The 19,038-nt window shown below is 44.1% G+C and overlaps 1 protein-coding gene across 1 annotated transcript in view; it reads right to left on the reverse strand.

Annotated features, from left to right (window-relative positions):
• Window positions 1–296: 296 nt before the first annotated feature.
• Window positions 297–19,038, reverse strand: part of FERMT1 (FERM domain containing kindlin 1) — a 34,143-nt gene continuing 15,401 nt past the window's right edge. Inside the window, exons 7-15 of the mRNA XM_025876680.2 lie at window positions 17,606–17,713; window positions 17,051–17,182; window positions 15,402–15,451; window positions 9,595–9,719; window positions 8,717–8,823; window positions 7,072–7,293; window positions 6,351–6,475; window positions 4,914–5,055; window positions 297–3,023 (exon numbers count right to left, since the gene is read on the reverse strand). Of these exons, the coding sequence (XP_025732465.1) occupies window positions 2,850–3,023; window positions 4,914–5,055; window positions 6,351–6,475; window positions 7,072–7,293; window positions 8,717–8,823; window positions 9,595–9,719; window positions 15,402–15,451; window positions 17,051–17,182; window positions 17,606–17,713 (1,185 nt within the window). The 3' untranslated portion in view covers window positions 297–2,849. The remainder of the gene's footprint in view (window positions 3,024–4,913; window positions 5,056–6,350; window positions 6,476–7,071; window positions 7,294–8,716; window positions 8,824–9,594; window positions 9,720–15,401; window positions 15,452–17,050; window positions 17,183–17,605; window positions 17,714–19,038) is intronic.

Consider the following 19,038-nt stretch of genomic DNA (forward strand, 5'->3'; position numbering starts at 1 on the left):
TTTCTTTATAAAGATTTTTATTTATTTATTGAGAGAGAGAGAGAATGGTAGAGAGAGAGCATGAGAGGGAAGAAGGTCAGAGGGAGCAGCAGACTCCCCGCTCAGCAGGGAGCCCCATGCGGGACTCGACCCCGGGACTCCAGGATCATGACCCGAGCCGAAGGCAGTCGCTTAACCGACTGAGCCACCCAGGTGCCCCGCATTCCTTTCTCATGGGGAAGAAAATATTCACCTTTTTAGAGTGAGCAGAGTGGAGAGGACGCAACCAGACCATACTCAAATCCATATAAAGCTTTTATTTAAAAAAGTCCTATAAAATAATAATAAATGCAGATTTCCCCATCTAGTGTAGATAAGAAAGCATATGAGGCTGAAAGGCACACATTAATTTAAAATTTCATCACAGGGAGTCAGATGACCTTTTGCACCCAATGTGAAAAGAAGTCCTTAAGTTGCTTTTTGGAATAGCAGCATTTAAGGTTTTCTTGTCACACTTGTTTATTCCTTTGGGATATGGCAGTGAGGTCAGGGAAGAAATGTTCCCCAGAAAGTTTGGTTAAAACCAGTCAACTCCTTTGAATGTTTTCATGGAAATGTCAGACAACCATGAAAAGCTAAGGATGAGGGTTACACTAAAGGTCTAGCTTTGGTAAATGATGTAGAGCTATACTGGGCAGCAGACAGGTCAAATGTGACATCCAGGAGCACTAGTTTCATGTAGGGCCTGACGCGTTTTTTTTTTTTTTTAAAGATTTTTTAATTTATTCATGAAAGACAGAGAGAGAGAGAGAGAGAGAGAGAGAGGCAGAGGGAGAAGCAGGCTCCCAAGGAGCAGGGAGCCCAATGCGGGACTCGATCCCAGGACTCTGGGACCATGACCTGAGCTGAAGGCAGATGCTCAACCATCTGAGCCACCCAGGCGCCTTTTTTTGTTTTTTTTTTAAGATTTTATTTATTTATTTGAGAGAGAGAGAGTACAATCTGGGGAGAGAGGCAGAGGGAGAGGGAGAAGCAGGCTTCCCGCAGAGCAGGGAGCCTGATGCAGGGCTCGATCCCAGGACTCTGGGATCATGACCTGAGCTGAAGGCAGACGCTTAACGACTGAGCCACCCAGGTGCCCCGGGCCTGACATACTCTTAAAGGCCTGACTTAGGTTCTAAAAATTATAGAGCCCAAGACTATACAGAAATGACCAACACCAAGTTGAACAGTATGCTCGGCACTAGTTTCTATACAAAACATTTCAAACTAAGTTCTTTATGACGTGGACCAGATCTGCCAAGTGCCTAAGCCACGTCCAAGCTTTAAGCGAGGCCTCGGAAGTTCACCTGGTGCCTGGGGAGTTTCATGAACCTTCACCCCTAAGGAGAGGCTGAAAGAGGAATTTCTGGTAACAGCTTCCAGCTCAGGGCCTGGGGGTTCCCTAGACAAGGCTGTCCTAATGTGTCTCCTAGAGCTGTGGAAGATCTCTGGTCTCAAAAGAAAGCAACAGGTGATACTTTGGGGCATCTGAGCTCTGGCCAGGCCCCCAGAGTTTTGCATCCTAAAAGAATTTCAAAATGGAAATGGAGCCTCTGCTTTACCCTTGCAGCCCAAGCCCTTTCTGTGGCAGCAGAACATTCATAAAAACATAATTAAAATATCATCTGATATTTCCCTCTGCCCCGGATATCACTTCTTTCCTTCTCAAAACCCACTCCTCCCAAAGCTGACAAACCAAAGCAGAAAATGACAACTGAGGCAGTGATTACCTGGCTCATGCCCATGTCTTGAGGCAGAGATGACAGAGCGAAAAGCAGAGAAAACAGAAGTCTGTTATTGGCTCCTGATTGACGAAATGTACACAGAAGCCAGGTGGGGGGAAGCCATCAGCCCTTGAACTTGGTGGTCTTTGAGAATGGGCTTGTCCTTCTCTCTCTGACCAGCTGGGAGGGAGACCCCATAGTAAGCCCCGACGTGGGGAGGTGGTTTTTATAAACAGAGAGAACTGGACCCATTTTCCTGAGCCCCAGCTCAGAGGAACAGCAGTTGAGACCTGCAGCGTTGTTGAGGAATGGCTTTCCCCATACCTCTGTGTCACCCCTGTCATCTTGAAGAAAGACTTCAAGATGGCGAGGGACCCTCAGGAACGGAATAGGCCTTGCAAGTGGTAGAAGTAACCTGAGCGGGACCAAAGTCCAAGGCCAGATGGGGCAGTAGTCACCTCCGCGGAAGTCACTGTGAACTGATGACCTGGAAGCTCACTGCTCTGACCCCTTGTCACCAACCAGCACCAGGTAACTCCACCTCTCCCCTCGCCACCCCCAGGCCTTGACCTATAGGGAGAAAGTCTATATGTGTGTGGGGACTCCCTCTGCCATTTTCACAAGATAGGAGCTAAAAGAGGTTCTGTTAGGAAAGACAAAGTACTTTTTATACCTGAGTTATGGAATAAGATCCGTCCCTGGCTACCTGTGCTTTCGACCTTTCTGTCTTTCGCTGACTTAGCAACAAAGCAGAGAAGCATTCTGGTGACTTCTAGCCATAGACCTGCAGGGTCTGCAAGTCACGGAACTGTAGCTCCACACTGGGCCACAGCGCAATCTTTGTCTACTAGCCTGTTTCCCACCCACCCATTTTACAGAAAAGGCAGCTGAAGCCCCTTCCATCACTGGTAGGACAAGGTAAAGAAAGGAACAGGATATGCTAGGCAGTGTGTCTGAAATGGGATGCGGATCCTCGTGTGAGTGACCAGTGGTGAGTATGTGCTGTCAGTCTGCCGTGTACACACCGTGCGGGCCAAGGATCCCATCTGTCCAGGAAGGACCATCCTTGGCTCCCCCTCTGTGTGTAGGCAGGTCGGTTTTGCTTCATTCCTGACCACCAGTCAGCTTGTGGAACAGGTCCTCGTCAAGGGTCTCATTCTGGTCCTTAGACCGAGTGGACAAGAAAATGTAGCCCCCGATGTATTCATGCACGATCTTGCAATCCGCACTCAGGCAGGTGAACGCGATGGAGACGTTCTGGTCAAATTCGATTGCCACCTAGAAGAGGAAGGCACAGGTAAGCTTAAACATTTCAAGGAAAATGAGGAAAAAACTGCCTTGTGAAAGGGACACGTGGGTGGCTCAGTCGTTAAGCGTCTGCCTTCCGCTCAGGTCATGATCCCGCAGTCCTGGGATGGAGCCCCGCATCGGGCTCCCTGCTCGGCGGGAAGCCCGCTTCTCCCTCTCCCACTCCCCCCTGCTGCTGTTCCTTCTCTCACTGTCTCTCTCTCTCTCTCTCTGTCAAATAAATAAAATCTTAAAAAAAAAAGACAAAAACTGCCTTGTGATGACCCCAGAGCTGAGGACTGCTTAGGTGGCTTATAGACGATTTCCCTCCCCTCCTCCCCGCCAAATCCACAAAAACCCCACCCAACCAAAAAAAACCCCAATCACCACTCCCATTAAACGCTTACAGTCAACAAGTCTTTGCTCTCTGTGCGCCCTCTAGTGGTCTCAACTATGCCGCACACCTGGCAAAACATTCCAGCTCTCAGGACACGTGGTTATTTTTGGTCGCTCATGTTTAGACATTAAGAACTTCCTAAGCACTCTCTCTGTCAAGGGGCAGGGAGCTTTGCAGACTCTTTAATGGAGACGAAAAGGCTCACCTGAATTTTCGTACACCCAACAGCCCTGCACCCCGTCCCAGCTGAAAGTCATAAACTCTAAAACACTGGAAGAAACAGATTTCACTGGTTCTCAACCTTGGTTGCCCATTGGAATCACCGCTGGACCTTTAAAAGCTGCTGCCAGGCTCCCACTCCCAGAGACTGGGATTTGATGGGTCTGCGGTGTGGTCCGGGCAGCAGGGTGTTAAAGCTCCCAGGTGATGCTGATATGCAACAAGGTTTTAGAGCCACTGCCTGAGAGGTCACCGAATCTCAAACTTTTATTCTATAAATGAGTGCCCCCATGGTTAACAGCCCTGCTGAGAGGAATCCACAGTTCTTTAAAAAAAGGTGTGAGTCTCCTCCCATCCCTCTAGGCTTTCTACCGGAAAAATGAGAAAACAAAGGAGAAATGAGAATTCTAGGTCAGCAACATCAGAATTTTTTTTAAAGATTTTATTTATTTGAGAGAGAGAATGAGATAGAGAGAGCATGGGGGGGGGTCAGAGGGAGAAGCAGACTCCCTGCTGAGCAGGGAGCCTGATGCAGGACTCGATCCCGGGACTCCAGGATCATGACCTGAGCCGAAGGCAGTCACTTAACCAACTGAGCCACCCAGGCGCCCCATCAGAATGTTTTAAATCAGCTGGATGCTAAGGTGCCTCTGACTTGATCTAGAATTTCCCATGCTATAGACCTGGCTTGACCTTAGCCCCCTGGGGTGCAACTGCAATTGATGGGAGACAGAGGTTTTGGGGGCTCCTTAACTCAGGGGGCAAAGCTTTCCTCAGTCATCCCTGCTCATGTCCCTTGCTTCTCTAGCAGTTTTTCCCTTTGGGGACTGGAATGCTCTCCAGGTGGGCAGTTGAGCCTCCGAGTCCTCGACAGGTTAGACCTCTTGGCAGCCAGTCAGATGAAGCCTTTTTGGAATCATTTTGGATGACAGCCCCATCTCAGACAATTTCTGCTAAGCAGTTATCAGCATCTTACATAATCCTATGCTGAGCTGAAGGAAACTAATCAAACTGCTCAGCAGTTTTAGAGTCTATACGTATGGAAAGTCCAGATGGAGGCTAAGCCAACTTGTGGTGTTAATTCAAAACCATTTGGCCTGTACTTGTTAGTGAACTGCCCAGAACTGCCTATGATTAGTTTAGCAGACAACTGGCACACGCTTGTGGTTTCTGAGTTCTACATATATGAACAGAGTAATCTACAACTCTGATGGAACACACATTTATAGCCTCAACACTGAATATACAGAAAACTTTTGGTGTACCTGTCGGATTTCCCAGTTGACGTTCCACTGTTTCATATTTGTGAATCTCCATGTTGTAATTGGAATCCCAGTGGCTGCATCGATTCTAATCAACCTATTATATGAAACTCCCAGAATATCATCTTTCTTGCTTCCTTTAAATCTAAAAAAAAAAAATTAATATGAATTAAAAGAGGCAACTGCTTCCTATAATATGATGGTCATTCTTACTACAATCTCTTGAAGATAATAGGAACATTTCTAACTGATATCCAAAGAATGGACAGCGAGGGATTAACTTTTCTACAGAATGGATTTTTTACTGTGATAGGAAGGGAATATGAAGAATGGAGAGAATTGAGGCTGTCCTGCAGACATCTTTATGTGAAACTGACATCAGAGGAAAGCAAAGTGAGAGAGGGTCAAGTCAATGAATTTAAAATCAGCTGTGTATGCCAGGCACCCTTCTAGGCACAGGGAATACATTAGTGACCTAATTGGATAGAAAATGTCTAACTTCATGGAGCTTGTATTCTAGCGGGGAAGAGGGTCATGAATAAGTGAAATATATATGGCAGATAAGGATCATGAAGGAAAATAAAGCGTAGAAGGGGGACAGGGAATACTGGCAATGGGGTGGTTACAGTTTTAAAAAGCGAGTCGGGGAAGACTGCAGCGAGAAAGGACATTTGATTAAAGATGTCTGTGAGGAATGAGCCCCATGGGTATCCGGGGAAAGAGCTGCAGGGAGAGGGCACGGCCAGTGGAAGGCTGCAGCTTTCTTTTTCTTTTTTTCCTTTTTTTGGGGGCATGCTCAAGGACCTGCCAGGAGGCCAGGGTGGCTGGGCACCATAAAGGAGGGGCAGAGGATGTGAAATCCCAGAGCTGAGGTCTTACGGGGCCATTGTAAGGATTTGGCTTATACCCTGCGTGAGCCAGGAGGCCTTCAGATGGTTCTGGGCAGACGCCTGCTATGGTTTGACTCAGGTCTTAAGAGGATCACTCTAGCAGCCAACTTGAAAACTTAGGGGAACAAAGGGAGAAGCAGGGAGCCCAGGGAAGTACTGTGAAGAGAAGGTGTGGAAGATCGTTACGAGCAGCCAATGTGTTTGGGCCATTTGTGAGAGGACTGTGTTATTATTTTTTTAAAGATTTTATTTACTTATTTGAGATAGAGAGAGAGAGAGTGCGCAAGCTGCAGGGAGGGGCAGAGGGAGAGGGAGAAGCAGACTCTTCGCTGAGCAGGGAACCCCTATGTGGGGCTCGATCCCAGGACCCTGGGATCATGACCTGAGCCGAAGGCAGATGCTTAACTGACTAAGCCAGCCAGGCGCCCGAGAGGACAGTATTCTAAAATTAAAAAGAGTTCTACATTCTAGACTGGGAATAAACTGGGCTCCAAGAAAGGCACTTAGAAACAAATAGGAAGTGAGAGAGGCAAGTGAACACTGTGATCACCTGACAAGGTAGTAGGTGAGGCCAAATTCAGGTAGAGATTGCCAGGCCTGGATGAACCGCAGCTTGGCTTCGACCAGCGGCATCTGGGCCACATTCTGGTGGGCTTCTAGAATCCGGGCTGCCAGCTAAGCAGAAGTGGAAAACGTTGAACCGTCCTTGGCATACACTTAACTGTTCTGTAATCATCCCTTTAGCTCAGAGCCCCAGTGAGAAAAATAAATGCAAGGCCCAACTGCAACTCTACAAAGACAATTCATTCCCATTCATTCATCCTCTGTTCCTCTCTGTCCTTCTATAAAACACATAAATCACTGAGGAGAAGAAGGAACAACATCAGCAAACACCTAAACTCTAAGGTTCATGGAGGTGGAGAGTTCTGGGTCCCTCTTTCTGGAATATGTATGGTGTCCATGGACAATGGTTCCTCTTATATCAGTTTATCTGTATAACTTTTAACCCCCTCTAATGGAAGCATAATTTACATTTTTAATTTGTGGGATTTAATAATTTTAATGAAATCTGGGACTACTGCCATGTGCAGTTAGCGGCAGTCAGCGCTAACAAAAGGAACAGTAATTTCTTAACATCATCTAATACTGAGTCCATAGTCAAAAATCCCCATCAGCCGATTTTTCATGATGGCCTCGATCATTTTAATTCCTCATTTTACCCCAGAAAATAGAGTTTACTGAAATAATTGCTCCAACAAGATTAGCAGTACCTGCTTTGACTTGTGTTTTTTTGCACACCGAGGTGACACAAAACATTCAGGGTTCATGTCCATGGTTTCAAGACTGGAAGCCACCTGAGAAGCTGAGTTCCGGTTTTTCATCCTCAGAAATGAAAGGATGTTGAGGACCTCTGGCTGATAGGAGCTGTCTGCCATGGTTTTGCCCTTCGATGCCAGGATGCAGGCAGCCATCCATTGGGCATACTGATTCTCCTGCAGCAAACATCAGAGGGCTGAGACACAAATTCAAGTGCAAAGCCACCCTGCTGGGAACAGAACAGGATGTGGGCTTTTCATCTCTACAATACACGAAACTGTCACCTACCAAGCAAAGAAAGATGTGAAGTGCCACATATTCTGAGTGGCTGTCAATCACCTAATTTAACACTCACCAAGAGCTCTTGAGTCCTGGGTTGAGTTTCTCTATGCTAAGGGGCTAGAGAATAGGAATGTCAGTTGTGATCCATTCCATGCAGAGAACTTTGCATTGAAAGATGAACCAAGGACACAGGAGCACCATGGAGGACAGAGAGGTGAAAACCCAAGCTACCTGACTGCCTTCCTTGATACCTATTTCCATGTTCAAATCATGTCTGATCTCTATGACAGAAGGAAGGGAGGAAAAAGATCATGAACTGATTTCCCATACTATGTCTACCCTGGCCTATCCTTAGTAAAGATTCTAATCCCAAGGGAGGAATCACGTCCACTGATGGGCTCTGAACCAGTCAGTGGTGGCCTCTATTGCTCTTGAACGTTTGTGTTCATTTTTTTTTTAAGATTTTATTTATTTATTTGACAGACAGAGACACAGTGAGAGAGGGAACACAAGCAGGGGGAGTGGGAGAGGGAGAAGCAGGCTTCCCGCGGAGCAGGGAGCCCGATGTGGGGCTCGATCCCAGGACCCCGGGATCATGACCTGAGCCGAAGGCGGATGCTTAACGACTGAGCCACCCAGGCGCCCCTGCCCCTTGTGTTTATTTTTTACCTCAGGGAGCCAAGAGGCACAGTGCTAGAAGCTGAGGGGATGCAGCCGAAGAGAGGAATTCTTCAGAGCAATAGTCATTGTGGTGCACTGAATTACTGACCTCTGTCTTCATCCTCCTGGTATCCACAGTTTTTGCCATGGGATTTTACAGTCTGTCTCATTGGAGCCAGAGTGTAATTTCCCACCTCTTGACTTTGAGCCCCACCATGGACTTGCTTTAGCCAATGGAATGTGGGTGGAAATAACAGTGTACTACTTGCCGGCCCAAGCTTTAGGAGGTCTGCCATGTTTGTAATTCCTCTCTTGCACTTCTGCCATCACTGTGAGCAGAGCCTCCCCAGGCAGCCTGGCACCCAGAATAAATACAAGGAGCTTAACTTTGAGCCAGGAGCCAAGCCTAGCCAGACCTACAGCTAGAAGCAGATCCGTCCAGATGACGTGAGGCTGGATCATCTGAGCCCCGGCCTACTCGTCGATGTTTCAGAGGCAAATGTTTATTGGTATATGTTGTTTGATTTTGTGGTTGTTTGTTACAAAGCAATAACTGACCAATGAGTTTTCTCATTGGAGAAGACATCTCAGCTGGTTTGTCCTTAGGCTTAAGAAAGGTAAAGGACTTAGCATTTTTTTTTTTTTTTTTTTACTTACATGGTCACATCTCAGATACACTTCATTCATACCATCAGCAACAGGGATTAGTAACTTGATTCCAAATTTTCTCCCTGCTACGTTGACATCTGGCACAACCTCACAGCCTGAATGATAAAAGGCAGGGACAAAATTGAGTTCTGAGAAATATGTTATATAAATCAGGTGTGCCTCTAAAAGAAACACTTTGAACATAAGCCCTTCAGGTTTGGTTTTCCTCTGAAAAACTGAGGAGCAAGCAGACAACATTAACTAAAGGGTAACTAAATAAGACTCATGAACAATTCACATGGATAAGAGAAAATATCTTCTGTTATGATTTTCTTAAGTATCTCATCAACTGAATTCATTTTCCAGGTCAATTTGGCTATGCTAACTCATAGTAACATGGAGCTATGAATATGAACTTTTAAATAAACCAAAGTAGAGGGAATTCTCTTACTGTCACAATGATAAGGGAATTGAGTACACTGGTTAATTAAATATTTCAGTTAATGGAGTTACCAGCACACTCACAGCCACTTTCAGAAATTAGAACAGAAACTAAAGTGACATTGAATTAAACAACCATTCTGGAATTTAGAAAGCTTTTCAGGATCCTACAATGCCTCATGTAATACATGGATGACACCAATTACCACCACTCCGTAGACTTGGATACACCGGGGAAGAAGGGAGAGCAGAATGCAAATAATCACATTTATCGCACCATATTCCAGGCTCATGCTCCATGGGGAAGGGCGCTGTAGGCAGGCTGCCAAGTGGAAACCAGGGAAATAGAGAGGTTCCCCTGGAAGTAAGCCCTACTTCATTGACTAGGAGGTTGGCTTTCATGGCTGGGTCATGACAAGCCATACCCAGATGTAGCACTCTCTTACCTCTAAGATTTAGTTTTTCTACTGGTTCTCCTTGCTCAAGTTCCTTATTTTTAAAGTAGGCTATAGATGTGTCTTTAAAGATGAACCAATACTGTTTGAAAGCCTTTAATATTAGCTTCTTGGGCCTGCAAATTAAAGTACAGTAAGCATTTTAACAGCCATCCAGAAATGTAGGGACACATTGCAAATTTCAAGTGGCTCCAGACGCTCTGGAAACCTGTTCAAACAACATACTCTTTATTGTGGAAAGTAATTTTCACGTTGCTAACTCGTTTCTAAAAACTGAAAATGGGGTTTTTAATAGATATAGAAGTTAATGCAGAGTCTCAGGATTTAGACCACTTTGGCTTTGCTACTGCCTAACATGGGACCCTGGGGAAGACACTTCCCTGCCTGGGCCACGTGTACTGCCTCTGTGTGATGGGGACAGTCCAGCCTCCAACTCACAGGGCATCTGTGAGGAGGCGAAGAGGTAATCTCTGAGAGTGCTTATCACAGCACCTGGCATAACTGAAGTGCTCAATAAATTATTATAATTTGAGAAACATCCATGAATCTGGGACATCTGTCACTTCAGTATACTTCTTGGATCTGAAAAAGCTGTCCACGTGGACAGCACAACTTTCAAGGTATCAGGCATACACACTAGATCTAAAAGTAAGCAACCTTTTCTGTAGTTTCCTCTGATCCTTAAGAGAAACCACCATAGAATTCCCAGTGAGTCATGGAAATCACAAAAACTTACAGCTAATCTACATAGACTCTACTGTTACTAAAAAAAAAAAAACATTTTTGGGGGAAGATCCCCAAAAGTGAGATCTGTGGGGGCCAGAACACTTTATACTCTGGGCTGGACAAGGTTGGTATTGCCAATGGCAGGTCTCGGTTGGGCCATTCAAAATAGAAAAGGTGAGAGAGAGCTGGGGAGTATGGAAAGGGGGTACAGCTGGGCAGAGAAAAGATAATATGAGCTGTCCATGGTTCCGTGGAACAGTGCTGGCCATGGGGGTGAATCAGGGTCTCTCATGCTACAGCAGTGGATTTCTGCATTCAAGAACGAGAGAAAGAGAGGAAGCCTTGTGTTAACCCCACTCATACATACTTTGGGGCAACTTTTTTTTAGACATTTTATTTATTTATTTATTTGACAGAGAGAGAGAGAGCACAAGCAAGGGGAGCAGCAGGCAGAGGGCGAGGGAGAAGCAGGCTCCCCTCTGAGCAGGGAGCCTGACGCGGGGCTCGATCCCAGGACTCTGGGATCATGACCTGAACCGAAGGCAGCCACTTAACCGACTGAGCCACTCAGGCGCCCCTGTTTCCGAGTTTTAAAGGTGTGCAGACAGCATTGTTTTATTATTTTTTAAACTTTGAAGATCTAATTGGCTTTATGAAGTGATTCATAAATTGGGCAGCATCCCACCTGGCAAGTAGAGGGGAGCTCTGAGGCGGGGTACAGAATGGAAAGTTGTCATAGCAAGGAAGCTGGGGCAAGGAAGTTACTAGCAAAAGAAAGGACTGGTCCAGGCAAGGTCACCTTCCATGTGGGGAAGGGCAGGAGGTCTTGTCAGGTGATTACCTCATCTTTTGGGAGATGGAGGGCCCAGGTGACAGAGGACCTCATTGGTGCTGATCAGAAAATTCCCTTCTGACTGATTAAGACTCATTTCTGGGGGAAGCTGAAATTGCAATTAGGTTAGGTATTAAGCCCTAGTTTGGGGACTTGGTCTAAGTGATGCTGTTTTGGGCCTGTGGTTTTCTTTTTAACACTTCCCCTGTTTTGAACAGATTCTCAGCTTAACTGAGTGAGGTGATCAAAATTTAGGCAAGAGAGTATTGTTTTAATGGGCAGTATCATTACTGGCAACGCAGTGACAGTGGAAACATTTCCAAATAAGTGCTTCTGAAATGCCCTCTCCACCGCACTAATCTCTTTCAAACATGAACTGTGTTCTCACTCAGTTCACAATCCCCTTTTCCTTAAAGGCGGGGTGAAGTGTGTTTATTGTTTTGAAAGCATTTGCAGGCTGACCACTGATGGCCACCTGTCATCACAGAGAGGTCATAAATTTGGAACACATTCTTTTGAAAAAACAAGAGTGCGTCACTCCCCTTAGAGGTGTTTTTCCATGTGATAACCAGGGTGGGGGGACCAAAGGTTTTCACGGCCACTCCCTCTTTATGAATCATTATAAAGATTCCCCCGTATTTTAGATGTCTTGTATTTATAACGTTGACTCTCCCTGATAATCTCCCATGGCACACTGTGTAAGTCGGCCTGGAACTTCTTTGTTCAAGTAACTTACCTACTTGACTACAGTGATTGATGCAATGAATGGATTTGATGTGTGGCTTCTCTCTCTGTAATCCTCTAGTGGAACCATTTTATTTATTCCAAAGTAGTCTCTCCAACAGTGGCCACACCTTACAGTTTGGGACACAGATAATTGTTTTTATTATGTAACTTAGTAGTAGGATTATACCTTGTCTGGTTTATAGTCAGGGGTTTGTATAACGTAGAATCTTGGAAGGCTGGTTGGGCAGAAAGTTCTAGACTGATTGTTATTTTCTCTTAGCACTTTCAAGAGATTTCCTAGCCAAGGGGAAGTCTGCTGCCCACTTAACTGTTTTTCCTTCCTAGGAAATTTGTCTTTTCTCTCTGATTTAAAAGACTTTCTCTTATCAACGGTTAGCCTTAGTAAGATGTGCATTTATAGTGATTTACTTTGCTTGGGATTTATGATTCCTGAATTTAAGGATTTTTGTCTTCAAAAATTATGGAACATTCTTAAGCATTCTTTTTTGAATACTTGCCTCTCTCCCATATTTTCTTCTAGAACTCGTAGTAGATATATGTTGAAACTTCTCACTCTACCTATAACATTTTCCATTTCTACCTTTCTGTGTTTTCTATTCAACTGTTTTTATTTCCATTTATTTTAATTATTATTTTTTTTTTTAGAGAGAGAGAGTGCACACATGTGAGAGTTGTAGGGGGACAGAGGGAGAGACAGAATCTTAAGCAGGCTCCACGTTCAGTGTAGAGTCTGATGTGGGGCTCGATCTCACAACCCTGAGATCATGACCTGAGCTGAAATCAGGAGTTGGACGCTTAATCTACTGAGCCACTCAGGTGCCCCTCACCTGTGTTTTTAAACTTGACATTCAGCGCACCTATTCAATTTTAAATATCTATGGCTAAATTTTTCCTTCTTTCTTCCTTTTTTTTTTTTTTTAGATTTTATCTATTTATTTGTTTGACGGAGAGCGAGAGAGCACAAGCAGGGAGAGTGGCAGGCAGAGGGAGAAGCAGGACCCTGGGATCATGACCTGAGCTGAAGGCGGATGCTTAACTGACTGAGCCACCCAGGCGCCTCTCTACGAGTGAATTTTTCATTTCCAGAATTTCTGTTTGGTTCCTTTTCAATATTGCCTCTTCTCTTTCATGACGATATTTATCTTTTAATTTCCATGAGGATTCTAAACATACTCATTTTATGTTTTTCTCAGATTGTTCTATTACCTAAAATTATTGAAGCTGCTAATCTTCTTGTTTGGTGGGTTGGCTGTCTTTCCTTTCCGATGGTTCATGAGCTCACGTGGTTAGTAGTTTTTATCAGGAGCTCAATTTTTAGGGGCTTATTGTTTCCTCTAGAAGGCCCATGCATGCTAGATTGTGGATATTTCCCTCCAGATATTTTTGTAATTACACTTGCTAGGGCTTCACAGGTTTTGTGGTCCTGGGCCAGTTTCCATTTTATTTTTTTCAGAATTCACTTATCATAGAAGACATATAAATTTAGATCTACATCCATGTGTGGCAAAGGACTTGGCTCCAATTTCCTCCAGAGAGACTTTTCATTTCCCCATGTAGGACCCCATGCAAGGATGAACTTCCTCACTGCTTTCTGTCACAGATGGACAGCTTTTCCACTCCCTGTTAAACAGAGAAGGCCACCCTTGCAAGTTTCTGCCTTTACGCACAGGCTTCAGTCCTTGCCAGTACCTTACAACAGGCCTACAGTGTCATCTCCTCTCACAGGGATTAAAATCCCAGCCCCAAACCATGAGAATCTATGTCATGGCCCAAATCCCTCTCTGCATCTGAGGCTTCATTTGTAGATTTAGATTCCCTCTGCATTTCCTGCAAGCTGGACTTCCCCGGTCTCACCTCAACCTTGTACTTACAATTCTTTTATTTTTACTTTATCCAGCACTCACGCATATTTATAGCAAGACTGAAGTTTGCATTAGATCAGATGCATTTAGATCAGTTGTTGGGAACTGTAGTCTACCGTTTATATAGTGGGCTCAATAGATTTTGTTTAGAAAAAAAAGAGCTTCACTGTAAAAAAAAAAAAAGATTAAAAATGGTTCACAGGACTAGCTCAATGTTCTTCTACTGATAAGGAAAGGAAGCCCAAGGAAATGAAGGGCCTTTAAGGGTCACGCACGCTAAGAAGTAGGAGGAGTGGAGCTCCACTCTCCATTCTCCTTCCCCCCTTCTTGTCTCCTTTCTTCTTTGCTTCCTCCACGAACTGGATTATCTATTAAAGTCAATATCTTCAGACCTTTGGTAGATATAGCAACCACCGTGAAACAGAAGACAATTTTGGGTGTTTGAGCAAAGCAATCACATTAAAGTGAAGTGGATGGAGGGCTTAACTCTGGAATGTCATCTCCTTCACTGAAAACATCTACAGGAAGGGAAGGGTCATTGTTTGGTTTGTGAAGAGCCAGATTCGCTCTAGACAGAGAATATGGCAACTTACTTTCTTCACAGAATGATTATTAAAAAATCATAAAGATGTATTCGTGGATTCAAATTATAACTTTTTTTTCTGTAGTCTGACTATAACAATATGTGTGGTTGCAACCATTTACGCCATAAAAGTTAAACTAATGATCCTATTGTTTGAGACCACATTAAAAAGAAAAAGAGCAACCCGTAGAAACCTAGTGACAAAAATGATTACTTTTGGATGCTTCTCACTTATACCTGATTCGCTGTTCACTCTTTCTAAGTCTTTCTTTGCATCACGTGTTCCCAAAACAACTTGTGGTTCTTTTCCAGCCAACTGACCCACTGAAGCGTCGGTGTGTTAAGAAAAGTCAATGAACCATAAAGTGACATAAGTAACTGACAGAACTTCAAAGGGGCAATATTCTTTTCATCTTAACACATCCGGGCACCATCACAAATGTTTTCTTTCTTTCCATGAAATAAAAAACTCCTCTGCCTTTTTAAGTTTCAGATTGATCTGAGGTAACTGGGGAGTTTATCAGAAACACTTAACAGGCAAAGGTAGATAAACTGAGGTGACTACGCTGGATAAGCCCAGGACCAAAGTTCTAGGGACAACTGATTTGATTTTTCAACCATGAAGGAACCTTAGAATGGTGTCAAGTCCTGAGCCTCACAGATGACCAGTCTAGCGTATTTGTTCACTAACTGCTGACACTGGCTGTGTTTACACCACTATTTATTGAGCACGTACTATGAGCCAGGGACCATGCTCAATGCTTCATATATGTTATCTTATTCAGTCCCCCCAATAAACCCAAGAGGAGGTATGTCCCCATTTTATAGATCACGAAACTGAGGCTCAGGCACATGACAATGCCCAAGGTACCCCAGCTCGTATGTGTTGTTGAGCTAGGATTCAGCCCATTGTCTGTCTGATGCCAAAGCTCATGCTCTTACCTTTGAACCAGGAACCTGCCTAGTACGGGTTCAGTTTAAATTCCTGGACTCTTTACCTGGGAGGCTTTGTTAGGAGTAATCCATTTCCCCTTTAAGGGTGACTTACCTAAATAATTTGAGATTATCTGCAAGTTTAGGGATATCAGTAATGTCCTCCTAAGGAAAAACAGATAACATTTCGTTAAGTAGTTAATTAGGTGGTATTGATACCCTATACCTGCACTGCCTAATGCTGTAGCCACTCAGCACATGGGGTTATTAAAATGTGAATTAATTAAAATTAAATTAATGAGAAACTCAGTCCCTCAGTCACACAAGCCACATGTCTAGTAGTGACCTTGGTGGAGAGTGGGCGAGGGAGGGGGGTGGGATGGGGTACATGCAGGGGCTTCTGGGTGTCTGGCAAAGTTCTAGTTCTTGATTTGTGTGGTGACTTGGGTGATTATACAAATTTGTTAAGCTGTACACTTTTTCCCCACTTTTCCGTATGTGTCATGTGTCACACAAATGAAAAAAGTTTAAAAAATTGACCAAGCACTACCATTCAAGTTAAAAATTTGAGTTAGAAACTGCTACTGTTATGTACAAACAAAATATTTTACAAATTTTACCTCAGAGGGAGTAAATCGAGCTATGTCTAGTTCACTGATTAACTTCTCAAAAGGAACCCGGTTCAAAGTTCATTCTCCGGTGTAGGCTGGTGTCTACTTTCTAAATGAAAGGCCTATTGTTTAGCATCGAATGAAAATATTGGGGGAGGGACGGGGAATTTTTCATTTATTCTGAGAAGGATCACGGTCTATCTATTCAGTGGAGGAAGTCAACAAATGAGAACAAATTCAATGAGCCCTGTGTCTCCTATAAATGTGAGACAGGGCTTTGCATCTCTACAGAATCTTGACCTTTAGTTTGTACGAAGTATTTGCTTTTGCATGATACCAACTTCCCATTTTAAGGAAATTAACCATAAGGAAACATGCATTAAATCCATAAAAATATAGTGACTCATTTTTTATCTCTATTTATATCCAATTACAATAGATCCACCTCTCTGATTCAGTGTGCATTAAACTAATAATTACTCCCATGACTGAAGTAGTTAGTTAGACAAAAGGGTGGCACTCAACAGGTGAATCAAACAGGAGAGGCATTCTGCTTATAAAGCCACCATTCAGCCACATTTCATGGATAAGGAGATGACAAAATAGTTGTATGACTTTATGTCTCACCGGAAGATTTTTGTCTATTTCCTGAAGTCAGAAGGGTTCAGGGGCTTTTTAAAGTGTCCCAGAATAAAGGCCCTCACTGTGTCAACCTTGCCCAGTTGCACGGCATGACTAGGTAAATAGATAATAGGCTTTGTATCCGTGAAGCATCTTGTCCATTCTCACAGCTAGCCATACAACACACTGGGTGGTTCTCTCTAGACCTCAGGGGAGGGACTGCCTCCATATTCCCCACGAGTGAAGAAAAGCCATTGGTGGTGGGTGCCTTTGCCTCATACCCCACAGCTTCTCCCTAAGAAATACATATAAATACTGCCATTAACAGCACTGAACATATCTCATTGTCCCTTCCAGAACTGACCTGAGAAAAGCCAGTCAGGTCTTGCTGGCTTTAAGTTTGTGACAAGTATGTTTTCTTTTTTCAAAATCAGACACAAGATTCTTTTATTTCTCATAAAAAAGAGCTCATTTACACATGTCAGTCCATGAGAACACAGCCATGGTTCTGAGTTACCGGAAAAGTTCATACCAAAGCGCTGTCTGCTTTTCCACCTTCTAGGGTCACTTCCAAATTAGAGAGTGCAGCTTCTACTTCGTCCACCTCAGACTCATTTGTAAAATCCTGTGTTTCAGCTGACAGCGACAGTTTGCTAATGTGATACTATGATGCAAACAGAGGTTTTAGAAATGTTATAAACACACATGTATCCATCAGCCCTTTCCTCTTTTTGAAGACAATCCCCCCTGTAGGTCCGAATGTCTCCTGGAAAGAGGTCTCCCTCCTCTGAAGGGAAAATGACATTTTAATCTGAATTATTTTGAGAGGTATGGTAAGTCATGGTCAAACAAAGTCTTCTTCATCACTGGTTCAGCTTGTAGTGGGGATGAGATAAGATTTGCAAGACTAATGCCTTATAGAAGATGGGCGCGTGTGGCGGTTATGAGGAAAATTTTAAATTGAAATGGACTCCCCTCACTTTCAGTCCTTTCTTCAAAGAAAAGAAACAGTATGAAGAAAATGAAACTTGAAGAAAACAAATCTGCTTTGCTTTCTTCCAGAGAGAAGGTACTAGAGTCCCCATACCTGCAGTGCTGCAAAGATCAACATTTCTTCTTCTGTGCAATCAATTTCTTCCAAGAGAATGGCCCACCTGGCTTGTTCATAGAGCTGGTTGATTCGGACAGCATCGTACTAAAGAAAGAAACAGGTAGGTGTGTATGTGTTGGGGGGGGCACATATTCCTCAGTACGAAAACTCTGGAAACACGGAGGCCATTCCTTGTTAATGCAGTAAACTTTCGCTCAGGTAAGTGAAAGAAATACCTATCTTTCCACTGCCCCAGCTCATTTTACTTCTGAACATAGAACTTGTTTTGTCAAGATATTTTCTAGAGCTTCTTCAAGGGGCCAAACTGACCCATCTCAGATTCCATTATTTCTCCCTCTCTTTTATCACATTTCTACTGGTAGGAAAAACCATTGTCACCACCTGTCTACAGGACTCTCTTCATCTGGCAAAACTGTAATTCTGTACCGATTAAACCATAACTCCTATTTTTTCCCCCGAGTATACAATTTACCGTATCCTTAAAGGAAAAAAGGCGAGGAAAATATGGAGGAGGAACAGAAAGAGTGCCTAAACAGATTTATCACGGGTTGATAAGCATTCGTTTATTTTTCCTTTTGCATTAACCTTATACACATGAGAAAAAAGGTGATAGGGGATGTAAAGATCTGTAGCAAGCCCAAATCAGCAAAGAGCATTGCTATCAGGTCAGTGGGAAATCGAGCCTATCGTAGAGGTGTGCTCCTTCTCAGCAGCGCCAAAGCAAGACAAATGTGAACCCACATGAGTGGACCTCGGGAAGCCGGAGGACTAAGAACCTTAAGAGAGCCTGTCTTTGCTTTGTGAACTTTGCGGGGCACAGCACAGGAGCTAGCCCCAGGACCCTCCCCAAACAAACCAAAACAGAACACACATGAGAATATTCACAACAGCGTTGTTCATCACAACTCCGAGCTGGGAACGTTCCAGGGTGCCTAGGCTGGTGCATGGATAAACAAAATGTGGGCCACGTGCACAGGGGGACGCCACTCGGCAGTAAGAAGGAACATGCTATTGATACACGTAAAAACACAGAGGGACCTCAGAAACATGCTGAGTGAAAGAGCCAGACGCACAAGATGGCATACTGTATGAGTCCATCTATGGGAAACTTCTAGAAAAGGCAAACCTGGACACAGAAGGTGGACCAGTGGTGGGCTGGGGCCGGGAAAGCCAAGATTGACCACAGATGGGGTATGAGGCAACTTTTTTGGGTGATGCAAGTGTTTTACTACTGGATTGTGGTGATGGTTGCACAACCATATGAATGTACTACAATCATTATAATAGAATTTTATGGCATGTAAATGATACGGCAATCAAGATACAACTAAAAAAACACACACCACACATGCCAAAAACCAAGCAACCCCTGCCCGCCCCCCCGAAAGACCCCTGCTTCATGAACAGTT

Source organism: Callorhinus ursinus, unplaced genomic scaffold, assembly GCF_003265705.2.
Source record: "Callorhinus ursinus isolate GAN/ISIS: 27379988/994484 unplaced genomic scaffold, GSC_fseal_2.0 scaffold29, whole genome shotgun sequence".
Taxonomy (NCBI): domain Eukaryota; kingdom Metazoa; phylum Chordata; class Mammalia; order Carnivora; family Otariidae; genus Callorhinus; species Callorhinus ursinus.